Source organism: Myxocyprinus asiaticus, chromosome 29 (assembly GCF_019703515.2).
Source record: "Myxocyprinus asiaticus isolate MX2 ecotype Aquarium Trade chromosome 29, UBuf_Myxa_2, whole genome shotgun sequence".
NCBI classification, from domain to species: domain Eukaryota; kingdom Metazoa; phylum Chordata; class Actinopteri; order Cypriniformes; family Catostomidae; genus Myxocyprinus; species Myxocyprinus asiaticus.
This window is the reverse complement of record NC_059372.1, coordinates 27,452,334-27,468,543: the sequence shown is the minus strand read 5'-3', so window position 1 is coordinate 27,468,543 and position 16,210 is coordinate 27,452,334. Positions and strand designations below refer to the sequence as shown.

Here is a 16,210-nt window from a genome sequence, read left to right as displayed (position 1 = left end):
CAAATGTTCAAAAATATCTGTGTACTTGTTCAGCTGCAACACCAATAAATCTACTCTCAATGCAATAGGTCAGATAAAAAACTCACTCTTTGTGACAGAGGTCGAGTTACAAACAATTATCTTATATAGACACACCAGTCTCAATGTGCGGCTTGGTATTTGATTTAACTTGAGAACAGACAATATTTAATTTCCTCGAACCTGTTTGAATCAGTTTGTTTAACAGTAAACACCAAAAGAATGTGGGGAAAGTAGGAATCAAGAACGACAATAAAAGGATTCATGAACTAATAAAAATGAGAGATACTGTAGTCAAAAAAGAGAGATCAGTTTTGTAACGTATGAGTGATTCTTAAAAGGGGCACTTTTGACTACTTATGAAACATCTTTAAACTTTCATCTATGTTTTATCTATGTTAAAACATCTACCACATGTCTTGGAATAAAAGCTGGCCTTGATCAACCTTGGTTAGGCTAGATTTAGCAAAGTGTGATGGTGTGGATTTTTGTGAAACGGGCATAAAGAAAATGTCAGTTCTTGGACTTGCGAACACGAGTTAGCTAGCTGTCAATTAACTTTGAATGTAGGGGATAAAAATAAAAATAAATTGACTGTCAAGGAATATTCCGTGTTCAATACAAGTTCAATCAACAACATTTGCGGCATAATGTTGATTACCACAAAAAAATAAAAAAATAAAAATAAAAATAATGTACTCATCCCTCCTTTAAAAAAAAAAAAAAAAAAAGCAAAAATCGAGGGTACAGCGAGGCACTTACAATGGAAGTGAATGGGGTCAAGTTTTGAAAGCAAAAATGTGACGCTTATAATTTTATAAAAGCACTTACATGCATTGTTCTGTTAAAATGTATTATTTTGAGCTGTAAAGTTGTTTAAATCGTCATTTACTGGGATTAAAGTGTTTATGGCATTATATCTCATGGCAACAAAGTTGTCAAATTAGATATAACTTCACACAGAAAATGTTAGTAAGTGATTTTATCACACTAAAATCATGTTAACACTAGAGCTGGCGATATGTAAAAACTATTTGATCGATAATCGCCTTAAAACAATATTGTGATATCTGATTACATCATCAACCCCCCTGCCGAGGGTCGGTGAATTTTTTTTGCTTTATTGATTTTGCTTTAAAAATTTAATTCATTTATTGAAATACGAAAAACGTAAACAAAGACATTTCTAAATTCAAATTGCACTTTAAACTAAACGAAAAAAATCAATAAAACAACGAAGTGATCAAAAAATCTTATTTAACCACCTTATTTAAATATTTACCATCTCCAACGGCTCCATTTGCCATCAAGCAAGTATCAGTCAATGACAACAGGTGGAAAATTACTAATAGCCAACAGAATTAGAACTTAAGACAATTATACATGTAAAGACAATAATAATCAAAATAAATAAGCCTAATAAATTCCCTTGTGTTCACAAGTGTTTGTATTGCGTTTTGTTAATACAGTTAATGCTGCCTAAATAAAATACAATAGAACTCAATTTTAGGTTCAAGGCGAACGTGTCTTGTATTACTTTATGATTTAATCATTTTCGTCTTTGTTTCTTCAATATAAAGATATATATTACTGAACCTGCAGAGTTGCGTTCACAATACATGCTAACCGTGTGGAAATAAAGCGAACTAAACTCACAGCATGTCCTGAGATGATCTGAGAGAATTTGCAACATTCTCATAGACGATATTATTCTTGCAAACAGTTTTCAGATGAATGAAACAGAGGGGAAAAAAAGAGAGTGAAAACTCTTTACATGCACGTGTTCCACGAGACAGGCTTGCACTGCACGTCTCTGAACAAACAGTGAATCAGACACAAGCATTGACGGCTTTTATTTTGTCTGTTCTTAAAAATATAAAAAAGTGTGTTTCTTTAAGCACGTCTTTGTGACTAATAGCATTTCTTGTCATGTGTCACTCTGAGACGTCTTACAGGTTGCCCGCCTGTTGCGGGTAGATGAGCAAAATTACCCATGCATGAAATACATTTGGACGAGGAATTTGCAAACTGGATTCATCCTCGTCATATTTTGTGGGTGGCGGGTGCTAGTTTCACACCCTGGCCACTGTTTAATATATTTGCCGACTTCCCAGATCCATGGTTTTGCTATTTCCCGATACTGTCAATTATCATCTGTTCGCAATCGGCATCGGGATCTTTGTTAGACATCGTCGATATCCGATTACATCGTCCTATCGCCCAGCCCTAGTTAACACTCATGTTGTTTACATCTTGTGTCTATACTTTTGAAACAGTGATTATTTTAACATTTACAGACTGGCCCCATTCACTTCCATTGTAAGTGCCTCACTGGAACATAGATTTTTTCTTTTTTAAAGAAAAGGAGGGACCAGTCAAAATGTATTTTTGTGGCAATTAACATTACACCATAAATGCTGTCGATTCAGCTTAACTTGTATTGAACCCGGAATATTCCTTTAACTAAAATTCTCAAATTATAACATGTCTGGTAATGACACTTAATGAAGCTACTCTTATAATGTACAAATCTTAAAATTAATTACTTTTCTTATCTTCAAACAGCCTCTTTGCTACCCTTGTTCTCATTGTCATTTCCATTACAACCAAATATAAACTTTTTTTAGAGAAACTCAATTGCTTGGCGAAGTGGTAATGACAGCAATATTAGGCCTAGTGATTCTTTGTTATTAAAAAAATTACAAATTGTATTCCATGATTTTAATGTATGTTAAAAAAAAAGTCTGTGTAAGGGATAAGCTTAAAATAGACAAATTCTGGAAAAATGTAACATTTCAACACTCTTAAAAAACGGGAAAAGTAATTTGCGTTATGAATTATGTTTGAAATATTTGTTCTTCAAAATCAAGGGGAAATAAAATATTGCCTCAATTGCAGTCTCACCTTTATATAATTATAAAGTATATAAATTATACTTTCTTTTAAAAATCACATTTATATTAGAATAAGCACCTCAAAACATGAGATACATGAGATAACAGAGCACCTGTCAAAACACCCGATCACTCCATATCAACACTGATTTCACGGATGCCTCACTGAAGCCACAGTCGAACTCACCGACGGTTCAACACACATTAGGGGTGGTAAAACTTATCAGGACTGTGTAACCGCATCTCAACAGCCAAATGTAAAACTACTCCAAACACAAAGACCGTGTTCTTTGATTGAACAATTATTAAAGTAATTGTCTCGTTGGCTACGCACCTTGCTTTTCACCTCCACGGCGTTCAGAGTTCGGTTGCTCGGCACTCGCTGGTTTTTGTTCATCTTTCGCTTACTGGACCCCGCCACAGAAACACACTTGCCCTCCCGCGGGCTGCGCTCATCCGCCTTCAGCTTGCTCCGTCCAAAACGGCTTTTCTTGGCTTAATCCAGTCAAAGAAGGGTATCTCGCGATAGCTCCTTGTATACGGCTGTTGTTATCCGAGTCGAGTAGCAACAGCGACGCCTGTCAACTAAACGTGCTCCGAAACTCTGCCCCAACCCTTCATTTCACATGCGCACTCTTCCACATACTGTAGTACTGGACGGTCTCTGACGCTGCACTGAATGCACACAGGAAACAGCTCACAGAGTGAAGTATCGCTCCTGTCAAGTGCGCCCCCTCTGGTCACAAAGGCAAATCGCGATCTCTGCCAAGCCCAGTCCATCCACTAAAATGTTTCTGGTACTTTTTGTTCTTTGAAGTACATTGGAGTACCATGTATATACCATGCTGCATGAATATATGTTAATTATTTAGTACCCTGGTATATGCCCTATTTCAAAGTACCATGGTCTTATCTGATAGTGGAACTAAAACAGTTCTTTTTTAAAGTGCAAAAGAGCTCATTAAGAATTCATTTAAAAAAGAATCTTCTCTAACAAACATCATGACCCCCTATACCACACTTTGAAGCAGAATTTTTCCTTAAAAGTATCAGTATTTGTTTGTAGCCACTTCTTTGCTTTTGCACATCAGGACAGACATCAACAATAGATTGCACACAAACGATGCACTGTAATATTTAATGCCATATTCATTGCACGTTGCATATTTCTATGTATTACTCGACTGTGTAAATTTTTACATTTTGGGTTTTTGCTACCACAATGCAAATGCAAACAGTCGCACATATGCACATAATTCATTTTTTAAATGCTACATAAATAATACTATTGTAGAAATATGTAACCCAAGTAATTTACTTGGGTACACGTACTAATGAAACTTAGTAACTGTAATCGACTAACTACTAGAATTTATTATGTAATTTATTACACATTTGGCTAAAAGTCATTAGATTACAGTAACAAATTCCTTTGTAATCAGGCAACTCCCAACACTGTCCCCTGTAAATCTTATATTTTTTCAATTAAGGCCTTAAGTTTAATAAGAAAGGTCTGTAGTTGATAATATTTAATTTAACTTTTCAAACAAAATCTTCCAAAATGTATTGATCTGAGTTTACACTTTCAGGCTTTAGCACATTTACCCTAAAATACAGGTGTCATAGACAGACTCATGTCAGTGTGACATACTAAGTGTTTTCAGTTGATAGATATAAAGCATTCAGGGTCAGAAATTAACTTTTATATTAAGGGGCAATATTTGCCACCTGGATTTGATTTTCAGGGGCATTTTGTACCTTTTATAGGTAAAAACAAATATAAAATTTAAGTTGTCATCTTTTTTATGTCAAATATTTAATTGATTAACATAAATTCTCAATATAAATAACTAGACTGAGAATGTATTACCTCATAAACATAAACTCAACCAACATATATCTCATACATTAATAATATGTATACTTATGCATAAATAGATAAATTCATTATGGGGGCATTTTTTGCCCTGAGCCCTCCTTAATTTCTGACCTTGAAGGCAATATTGTGAGACAACAAGCACTTGAACAAGATACTTTAATTTTTTTTACTTAAAGGGAAAGTTCACCCAAAAATGAAAATTCTCTCAATCATTTACTCACCCTCATGCCATCCCAGATGTGTATGCCTTTCTTTCTTCTGAAGAACACAAACAAAGATTTTAAGAGGAATATCTCAGCTCTATAGGTCCATACAGTGCAAGTGAATGGAGACCAAAACTCTGAACCTCCAAATAGCACATAAAGGAAACATAAAAGTAATCCATATGACTCCAGTGGGTAAATCCATGTCTTCTGAATCGAGTAAATAGTTTTTCTGCTAGAACAGACCAAAATGTAACTCATTTTTTACTACATCTTGCCATGCAGTTTCTTGGATCAATTGAACACTTTCCTATCCCACAATGCATCGGGAGCTGAGGAGACGTCATGTTCAAACACTGGATTTAAAACAAATAGCAGAGAACCTCAGGGCGGAAGGCTGTTTTCAACAGTAAGTGCTGTATACACAAAGAACGTTGCTCATTGTGCTTAAATGGCGCTTGTTTAACTGAACTTGTGTGGATTATTTTCACAGTTGTTGTTTCAGGTCATATATTCTGGTCACGGCACCATGCGTACGTTCCCGGATGTTAGTATGTCCGAATTCTATTCATACTGCTTCTCGCATACCTAAAGAGCGTACTGTTTTACCGGAAAAGAAGTGTGTTTCTCATCAAATACAGTACATACTGTGACAGTACGCGGTTTCGGACACAGTGGGAAACCCAGCAGTGTGCAGTATAATTACGTTCACCCCATGCCGCTCCTGTAGAGGGCGATGGAAGACCTTCAACTGTGTGAGATTTTCGCTGTGGAGGAAGAGAGTCTGTCAACAACGCAGGCTGAGAAGTATGTACGCACGTTCACTATTCTTATTTTTGTGTGGTGTCATTATCGGCTTTCTCTGTTAGAAATGCCAATGCAATCCGAAAGCTAATGATGTGCTAGGTTTAAAATGATAAGCTTGCAGCACAGTGCCGACAAGTGTTGTGATAGCCACCGCCTCTGCTGCTTAAATGAAAAATTCAGTGTATTCGTGTTTGTAATGATTCGAGAGAGCAAATGTACTTTTCTAGCAATAATTTTGTCATGTCCAACCCGTTTTTACAAATGCACTCTGTTTACTAGTCTTCCGTGCTTTTCTGCTTGGTCGTTTGTCTTCTCTTACTATTTTTCTCCCTTCATTTAACATTTTCTTTAGGTCTTTTACAACTGTTTCGTCATGACAACAGTCCAAGTGCCTGAGAGACGGGTTGATTTAATTCCTGCTGAAACGTCATGGATCTCGGCGTGTCCTGGTGGTCTGTGGGAGGTGCGCCGAAGGTGGCTTGGAGAAAGACAACGAGGAGACTTCACGCCTATGATAGGGTCACTATGTAAGGTCAAAGTGCGCCGAAAAAGTATGACAGAGCAGAACACACTACAAACTGATTCTCACTACCAACTAAACGATCCTGAATCAACAGTCAGTGTTGATTCTAGTGAGCAAGCTACCTCATTTCCTCGCTCCCAGGACTCTGTTCTGCAGGTTCCACTGGATGAGTGGTTCTTGTTGCACATGGGTGAAGGACAGTGTGACATTATAGAGGGCTGTCTGGAAGGAATGAGGGCTGGAGAGATGTGTGAGGTAAGGACAAAGCCGCATGCAAGTTTAAAGGGATAGTTCACCCAAAAATGAAAAGTCTGTCATTATTTACTCACTAGTACGTCGTTCCAAAACCATTTGACTATGGACCACAAAAGAAGACATTTTGAATAATGTACTGGTTGCTTTCCCTGATAGCTTATGTACATCACCCAGACATCTGTTTAAAGGGATAGTTCACCCAAAAATGAAAATTCTCGTCATTTACTCACCCTTATGTCATCCCAGATGTGTATGACTTTCTTCTGCTGAACACAAACAAAGATTTTATAAGGCTATTTGAGCTCTGTAGGTCCTATAATCCATGTGGTATAATCCATGTCTTCTGAAGTGATATGATAGGTGTGGGTGAGAAACAGTTTCTAAAAAAAGTGGAGATTTATTGTAAAAAAGGATTGAAGTTTTGATCTGTTTCTCACCCAAAGTGATTTCATTGCTTCAGAAGACACATATTAAACCACTGGAGTCATGTGGATTACTTTAAATGTTATAGTTAACATTATTAGTGTTAACTATAACACTATAAATGTTGTAGTTAATCATCTATTTGGCCTCTTTCTTTTTCTTTTTTACAACTGTGTCAGTTTTAGCTAAAGTTTCTAAATTACTACTATTTTTTTCATAACAAAATACTATATCGGAAGGTTCACACATCCTCCGTGAGCAGGGCGTGAGTGGCGTGTTTTTGTTTTGGCGCCCATATTTACAGATTACACCATTCCCACAGCAAGCATGAGTCGTGAGGTGATGTGTCAGTGAGCGGATAGTTTTGGTGTTGAGCCTATTTTTGACGTGCGACTCACGCTGAGCTCAGCACTGCATGCAAGTAAACTCAATAAAATAACTTAATAAAGGAAAGAATTAATAAACTGCTGGACCTTTTGCCATTCTGTGTATATAGGTGTACACAACATTAACCAATCGCAAACCAAGTGTGCTGATAAAGATGAAGTGCACGTGACTGGCCGCTGTTGTCCTTGAAGCAGTAATAACCTCTTCTTATTATGACCTTATTAAAGAAAACATTTGGCATAGGACCCCATAAATAACTTTATTTTCTGCGCAGAGGTGCTGGTGTTTCTCACGGAAGAGATTCGGCCAATGTGAATATCCAATGCAACCGCCACGCTCACGGAGGATGTGTGGCGTAATTCATCTAATCTAACCATAGTAATGAGGTGCCACCCATGGTCTTACCTGTGCTTATATGGCATTGCACTGTACATATAAGGGCAAGTACATGAAGTCTGGACCCCCAAGACTTATGGACAAATTATTGACAAATTTTCCTCCTGTGTAATATATGTTCTGTGAGATAATAAATAACTTATTGTGGGGTGGGTGGATGGTGGTCTGTTTGAAAAACATGACCAAAACTATGCAAGAAAAAAAGAAAATGAGACCCAGGCTATATTAAATACAGGTTACATAGTTTTCTAACTTGGGTGGCAACTTGAAGTCCAATGTAAAATCTGGGTACTGAAGCAAAACCAGATGAGAACCACTGCTTTAAAACACAGAGAAAAAAACAGCACATCATATAGTGGAATATTTACGGACAATAAATGAAATAAAACCGCAAAAGCATCCTATAATTTGAGGGACCAGTAATGAAAATGTCTTCATTTAGTTCACATGTCTGCAGGAAAACATTTGATGAAAATGAGTATCAAAACAGTACACAAAAGTACCAAAGTTTGTCATCTACAATGGTAGTACCATGGTGTTCTATGGGGTACCAGTAAATACCATGGTACATGAATATGGTAATCATTTACCCTTGAAAATATATGTACCAAACTTCAACTAGTGCTGTGTCATGTAAATAATTATTTTATAGATGTTTTTTCTTTGACAGTATGTGCCTTGGATCTGGTTAATGGTTTAAACATTCCTCATTTCTGTCATGTAGTTTGTAATGTATTTAACTAGCTACTTTCTTGAAGGGAAGCTTTTAGCTGAACAAATTGTTCTGTAGAGTAGTTTGTAGTTTAGCTAGCTAAATTTTTTTATTAGCCTGCCCAACAGTTAATTCTTCAGTGTGCTGCATCAAATCAGGTAGTAAAATTTGTGCATATTGTAAAATAACCTACCTGTACATGTGGAAATTGTAATGTTTTTAAATATATTTTAAGTGTCTATTGAATCTGGTAAACAGGGATTTTATTTTTTAAATAATATGTGCGTGCACTCCAGAGAAACAGTGAGCAGAGCAGATCATTGGCGCGAGTGGTTCTGTCATGGCTAGCGGCGGACACTTGCATGAAAACCAGGCTTCAGTCACATCGCTTTTTCAGATGAGAAGCACTTTTAGTGCGTATAAAGCGCCGATTGCAAGATGAATATCATTACATTTGCATGGGCAGCACAAAATTTCACTGAGAATCTGGCATTGTTTTTTCTGTTCGTGACAATAATAATAATACAAATTTTATTTACATAGCACCTTTTAACAATTTAAAACAAAGTGCTTCACAAAATATAAAATCAAAACACTTAGTAAAACACAAGGTAAAAACTAAAATTCACAAAGTAGTAAAAGCAAGTCTGTACAAAGGAGTTTTCAAACAAGACCTATAAACAGACCCAGATTCAGCAGATCTAATATCCCAATCCAAACAGACCTGCGACCCATTTTTGGTAACGACCCACCAGTTGAGAAACACTGCTCTAAAGTATCCCATAACTGTTTTACTGAGTGAGAAATCACTCCAAATGATTCAGTGCATATATGAATCATGAATCGATTCAGACCATTTTGCTAAGCCATTTGACGGATTCATTCACAAGAACCGACTCAAAAGAGTGATTCATTCATAAATTGGACATTAAAATGAAACCCGACCCTACCCGGCCCGAACGATATCGTCAGATTTTAAGCCTGAACCCGAAATCGCTCACTGTCTTAATAATTTCTTCTCCTAGCAAGTACTGTTGCAATAGGCTGAATATTATTTTAGCATCGTAGACAACATTCTTAACAGTATTGTAACAGTAAACATACACAGTTTTAATAAGGCATGGCAGCCCCTCAGTGCACTAGAGCAGAAGGGAAAAAACATTGCCTTACCGTTTATGAAGCACTGAAATTTTGTTTGGTGCAGAACAATCTGGTATAATATAAAACTCTAACTACATTTCCATCCAAGGGTTTTTTTGCGACAAAAAATGTAGCGCATCAAAAAGTTTACCGATATAGCTGATGGAAACAAAAATTATCGCTAAAGTTTCACAAGTGTCAGCATAATATTGTTCCGTTTAACTAAAACTCTATGTTGATACTTCAAATGTCACAAAAAACTGGTTTGGAAACACTTTTTGTCAAGAAAATAGGCATTAACGCAAAAATGTAGTGTCACATGACAGAATTTACCCCAATTGTTAGCCTGTGTTAATCATGATGACAAGGTATACATCCTTGAAAGACAATTTATTGTACATGAAGCATTATGCACCGTTATGGATTGGTCTTAATGGCATACATGCACAGATCCGATGCTGCAAACACATCTGCATCATGCCACTTCAAGGAGTGCCAACACAAATATCTCTCATGCACCTGTCATCAACAAGTGCACGGAGAATAAATGAATGGCCACTCTTTGGGATTAATCGTGATAGCCATCCGTTTATTTAAGTTGCTTTTTCACACTATTCAAAATAATTGATGGCAGTCATGGAATTAGCCCACAATACTAAAAACATATCATTTCTGTGCACAAAAATGTTTAAAAATAAAAATAAATACACAATACTAGGAGAAAAGCTTCAGTGTGCTTTTTTGGAACACTAACATAGCCCAATTCTATAAAAGTATTGTTTAGTTTACTTTTAAAAAAAAAAAATGCCGGCAAAATTCTCTGTATTAAATTAAATAAATTACCAAACGAAAAATGCATTAAATTAAAAAAATAAATTACCAAACGAAAAAATAATATTGTTAGGACTATATACTTGCCTTTTCTTTACACAAACTTAAATTAGCCTTACCCTGTTCTGTAGACGAAAAAAGTCAGCTGAATGACACTCAGAATGTTCTACACTTTTCAAGACTATACACTATCAGAACTATTTGTCCAATGCTGAGTTCACTTTCAGAAAACTAGCTTTTGAACATTTTAAAACTTTAAAATATTTTAAATCTAACCCTCTTTACCTCAGATCGCATTTGCTGAGCTTTTTTAGACAAAAAGTTTTTTTTTATGCATGACGACATCACTCACACCATTTTTATCGATAAAAGGCCATTTGAATGGAAACAGGCAGAAGACGGCAAATTTTGCAAACATTTTTTTGCGCATTTTCACTTTGTCGATAACAAAACAGCGCGAAAAGTAGATGGAGACTAGGTTAATGTAACAGTACCCTCTATGCAGCCTGAACTTGTTCAGAACTTTGAATATTTGTGACAACTGTGCTAAAAACAAGTTAGGTACAATGCAGTGAATGAAACAGAATGCAGTTGTCTCCACATGGGTTTTTGAAAATTTGAAGTTCTTTTTAACTTGACACGCTGTCTAAAAATGTGCCGGTCCTGCACGAGACGCTTAAAAAAAGAGTGAAATGCAGTGCAACAGTCAAAGAAATTCATCCAGCATGTGTTTACATAGGAAAACAATGGGAAAACAGAGCAGACGCGCGCAAAAACATGTTCGGTGTGAACGGCCCCTAACCCTTCTGCTGACAGAAAATACAGGACATGCACTTGATTGTTGAAATACTCTCAGGGAAAATTAATGTTTCGTTGTAGCATGATAGAATATCTACAAAATTGACTAGTGAGTTGACAGTGTCACCTGTAAGGTGGAGTTTTATTTGCAATTGACAGGAGTTCATTTCAAACCCTGATTATAAATATGACGAAATGTCATGGGACCACTGCCTTATTTAAAAAAAATTATTCTTTCATGTTCTGTGGAAGAAAGAATATTATATAGGTTTGGAACAACATGCGGGTGAGTACATAATGATAGAATTTTAATTTCTGGGTGACCTAATAATTTAATATAGTATGTGTAGCCTGGGCAAGTATAATATCACATCTAATCTAATTTCATAATCTAATCTTTTTTATTTTATTGCAGTTCACAATAAGTGCCTGTAATGCAAGGGATTCCAACGCAGCATGCAGTGATTCTAATAGTACCCAGATTAAAAATAATACAGGGCAAGGATTGCCTCAACAGTCTCTCTGCTTCACACTTCAGCTCCACTCGTTAACCGCTGGTCAAGAGTCATGGCAAATGACACCTGGAGAAAAATGGGCTTGGGTACAGTCTCACAAGCAGATGGGTGGTCAGCGGTTTGGGAAGGGAGATATTTGGGGTGCAGCAGACTGCTACTGCAGAGCTGTAAAACTGGCCATAACTTTAAATGCCCAGACAAGAGGAAAAACAGATGAGTCAGAAGAAGGTATGGATGGAGATAACGATACAGCTTTGGCAACATCCAATGATGAGAAAAAGGAGGAAGAAATTGTTGGTGACTCTTACATCCCTACTGAGGAGGACTACAAAACTGTAAAAGCAGAACTTCACTCCAATCTCTCCTTGTGCCAACTTAAGTTAGGCCTGCTTGGAAAATCCAGAGATTCTAGTATCAAAGCTACTGAGCTAAACCCAAAGAGTACTAAAGCCTGGTATCGACTAGGGCAAGCTTGCTTGCAGCTGGGGGAACTGGAGGAGTCCCGCATGGCCTTTGGAAAGATTCTGGAACTCCAGCCTGACTCGGCATCAGCTCGTGCTGCCTTGAAACAAGTCAACTCCAAATTAAAGGACATAAACAGTAAACTCGGTCAGAGGCTAAGCAAGATGTTTAACTAGGAAATTTAGGCTGTGCATGGAGTTTATTACAGTCTTGATTGAATGAATAAGTCTTAAACAGTAATTATATTAGAAAATGATGACTAAAGTAAAATGTCTATCAACAGTCCATTACTGCGATGTGTTGTTTTGTTGTTGGGCAAATTGAAATGTCTGTAGGTTATGCTTTTGGGCTATACTTGTTGTTTAGTTGCAGTTGATAAAACTAGTTTACTGGTTTAAGTACTGTTTACTGTATGGGTAGTATATATGCTATCTTATTGTCGATGTTTAAAGCTATATTAACTTGAAACTTCTGGAAAGTTATGTGGGTACTTAGGACAATTGTTGAATGTAATAAGATGTTGTAGTTTTTATATATAAAGAATACAATGATATAATATTTTGTTGTAAAAGTATAATTTTTTTTTTTAATTCCGGAGGAACTGCTGTAGGAACAAATACTAATAAGGCAAGTATAAACATTATTTCATTGGTTATTTTAAGGTAGCATCTATGGGGTTTTTTCTTCCAACCCCCCCCCCCCCTTCATTTTAGTAAGTTAATTGTGTGGCCAATAGCGTCACGCCTTTCACATTGATGCAGCCAATCAGAGGACGCCTCCTTAACACGTAAAACATTCACATTAGGAATATTTAGATGATCAGCTTGTCCGACATTAACGTCTGTACACTTAACGTCAACATTTACAAACACTGCAAAGCAAAATAATAAGCTCGCAGCTTAAGCATTTATATGGCTGAAAAACCTGAGGTAAGGCCATGCACCAAGTAATAACGCAACATGTCAATGAACAGTGTTTTATGTGTTATTAGTTGGTAATTACTAACGATCACACTATTATATGTACAAGCGATCAATGTCCAATGGCTTTGTCCAATTGTCCGATGTCCAATTTTTTCTTTTTTGATTTTATCGAATTGTTTTCATTTAACGCTTTTCACGAAATAGTTTGTGGCTATAATCCACAATGGGCAAACTTTGGCGGTAATGGCTGGAAACTCAGTTCCAAAGAGTCGATGGCAAAAACCCTCTTTGTACTTACTGAGAATGGAGGAGAACAATCTGAATAAAAAAATATTTAGGCAATAGGAAGGGACAAATCTTTCAGTTTAAGTTGTCTAATCGTAGGAGTGCTGAAACACATTTGCAACAGAGTTTAGTTTTAACCAGTTATTAAAAGTCTAAGGAGAAAAAAAGAAAAACATTCTTGCATATTAAAAAAAAAATAAGTTCTAACTTTTTTTTTATTGGAGAGATGTAAAAGGCTTCACTGTTGATTATTTAGCTTATTGAAATTTAAAGTGTTATGTTGAATGTATTTGTGGAAATACCCTAAAATTTAGCTTAGTTAATTTGATGAAGCATTGAAAGAGGCACACATACAGGTGCATCTCAATAAATTAGAATGTCATGGAAAAGTTCATTTATTTCAGTAATTCAACTCAAATTGTGAAACTCGTGTATTAAATAAATTCAATGCTCACAGACTGAAGTAGTTTAAGTCTTTGGTTCTTTTAATTGTGATGATTTTGGCTCACATTTAACAAAATTCCACCAATTCACTATCTCAAAAAATTAGAATACATCATAAGACCAATAAAAAAAACATTTTTAGTGAATTGTTGGCCTTCTGGAAAGTATGTTCATTTACTGTATATGTACTCAATACTTGGTAGGGGCTCCTTTTGCTTTAATTACTGCCTCAATTTGGCGTGGCATGGAGGTGATCAGTTTGTGGCACTGCTGAGGTGGTATGGAAGCCCAGGTTTCTTTGACAGTGGCCTTCAGCTCATCTGCATTTTTTGGTCTCTTGTTTCTCATTTTCCTCTTGACAATACCCCATAGATTCTCTATGGGGTTCAGGTCTGGTGAGTTTGCTGGCCAGTCAAGCATACCAACACCATGGTCATTTAACCAACTTTTGGTGCTTTTGGCAGTGTGGGCAGGTGCCAAATCCTGCTGGAAAATGAAATCAGCATCTTTAAAAAGCTGGTCAGCAGAAGGAAGCATGAAGTGCTCCAAAATTTCTTGGTAAACGGGTGCAGTGACTTTGGTTTTCAAAAAACACAATGGACCAACACCAGCAGATGACATTGCACCCCAAATCATCACAGACTGTGGAAACTTAACACTGGACTTCAAGCAACTTGGGCTATGAGCTTCTCCACCCTTCCTCCAGACTCTAGGACCTTGATTTCCAAATGAAATACAAAACTTGCTCTCATCTGAAAAGAGGACTTTGGAACACTGGGCAACAGTCCAGTTCTTCTTCTCCTTAGCCCAGGTAAGACGCCTCTGACGTTGTCTGTGGTTCAGGAGTGGCTTAACAAGAGGAATACAACAACTGTAGCCAAATTCCTTGACATGTCTGTGTGTGTTTGATGCCTTGACCCCAGCCTCAGTCCATTCCTTGTGAAGTTCACCCAAATTCTTGAATCGATTTTGCTGGACAATCATAAGGCTGCGGTTCTCTCGGTTGGTTGTGCATCTTTTTCTTCCACACTTTTTCCTTCCACTCAACTTTCTGTTAACATGCTTGGATACAGCACTCTGTGAACAGCCAGCTTCTTTGGCAATGAATGTTTGTGGCTTACCCTCCTTGTGAAGGGTGTCAATGATTGTCTTCTGGACAACTGTCAGATCAGCAGTCTTCCCCATGGTTGTGTAGCCTAGTGAACCAAACTGAGAGACCATTTTGAAGGCTCAGGAAACCTTTGCAGGTGTTTTGAGTTGATTAGCTGATTGGCATGTCAAAATATTCAAATTTTTTGAGATAGTGAATTGGTGGGTTTTTGTTAAATGTGAGCCAAAATCATCACAATTAAAAGAACCAAAGACTTAAACTACTTCAGTCTGTGTGCATTGAATTTATTTAATACACGAGTTTCACAATTTGAATTGAATTACTGAAATGAACTTTTCCACGACATTCTAATTTATTGAGATGCACCTGTATATGTACGATATAATATATATTTGTAATAAATCATTCGTCTGCACAGGGGTATGTGTAAAACGGCAATGTATGTAACATGAAGAACCACAAATTTGCATATTTGTCGAATTCGTATTTTTATCTACCCAAAGATATGTTCAAAACCCAGTCAGTTATATAACAAACACAAATGGCAGCAACAAATACTTAATGGGAGACATGAGTGCCCATGGTTACAACTTTTGTTGTAATTAAATCTAAAATAATGATAAACGGCACTACTTAAATTTATAACAGAACACGTAAAATGCCGTGCGGAGATGCCTTGGTTTGAATGATGACTCAAATGAATTGCTGAAATGAACAGATCTGTTTAGTGAAAGTGATCGAACTTCCGTTGGCAACATTGGCAAGGGAAAACTATCAAAGATTCCCTTTTGAAAATTGTTTTACCAGTGGCGATTTCTCAGGGCCAGCAAAGCCTTCGCTGCTGGCCTAACATGACAAATAAATAAATATTTTTCATCCTTTCTTTATCAATCACCTTTTTGCCTATGTATTTTTAATCGCTTTGCATTCTTAATTAATCTACAAACAAATAGAGAAAAATTAAAAGTTTATCCAGTCAGAATTTATTCCTTGATGCTTACAAGCAAAGTGTGACAACTGTTTAACAAATCACATGCCCAAAGCAGCAGGTGAGTTTGAGCTCCACCCCCTCAAGCCTTCAGAATTTCTGCAGAATCCCTCAACAGTGCAAATGAATGAGCAACTAAAGTCAGATTGTCAGATTCATCAGCCAATCAGATTGATTTATTAGTTCTTGGTGGATGTGATCTTTAGGATATGTCCC

General features: G+C 36.7%; 2 protein-coding genes across 2 annotated transcripts in view; one reads left to right on the top strand and one right to left on the bottom strand.

The window, feature by feature from the left end:
- The window catches only part of pard6b (par-6 partitioning defective 6 homolog beta (C. elegans)), a 38,389-nt gene extending 34,819 nt beyond the window's left edge, over positions 1–3,570 (bottom strand). The window contains exon 1 of the mRNA XM_051662979.1: positions 3,247–3,570. Within this exon, the coding sequence (XP_051518939.1) occupies positions 3,247–3,309 (63 nt within the window). The 5' untranslated portion in view covers positions 3,310–3,570. The remainder of the gene's footprint in view (positions 1–3,246) is intronic.
- Positions 3,571–5,677: 2,107 nt separating this feature from the next.
- Positions 5,678–12,801, top strand: fkbpl (FKBP prolyl isomerase like). Its single transcript, XM_051662981.1, has 3 exons — positions 5,678–5,801; positions 6,154–6,579; positions 11,682–12,801. The coding sequence occupies exons 2-3, from the start codon at positions 6,175–6,177 to the stop codon at positions 12,417–12,419; spliced, it is 1,143 nt and encodes a 380-aa protein (XP_051518941.1). The 5' UTR covers positions 5,678–5,801; positions 6,154–6,174; the 3' UTR covers positions 12,420–12,801.
- The last annotated feature ends 3,409 nt before the right edge of the window (positions 12,802–16,210 follow it).

Coding starts and splice junctions, on each gene's coding strand:
- fkbpl (XM_051662981.1), top strand. CDS start 6,175: ATGACAACAGTCCAAGTGCCTGAGAGACGGGTTGATTTAATTCCTGCT. Junction 6,580..11,681: donor GGGCTGGAGAGATGTGTGAG/GTAAGGACAAAG, acceptor ATTTTATTGCAG/TTCACAATAAGTGCCTGTAA.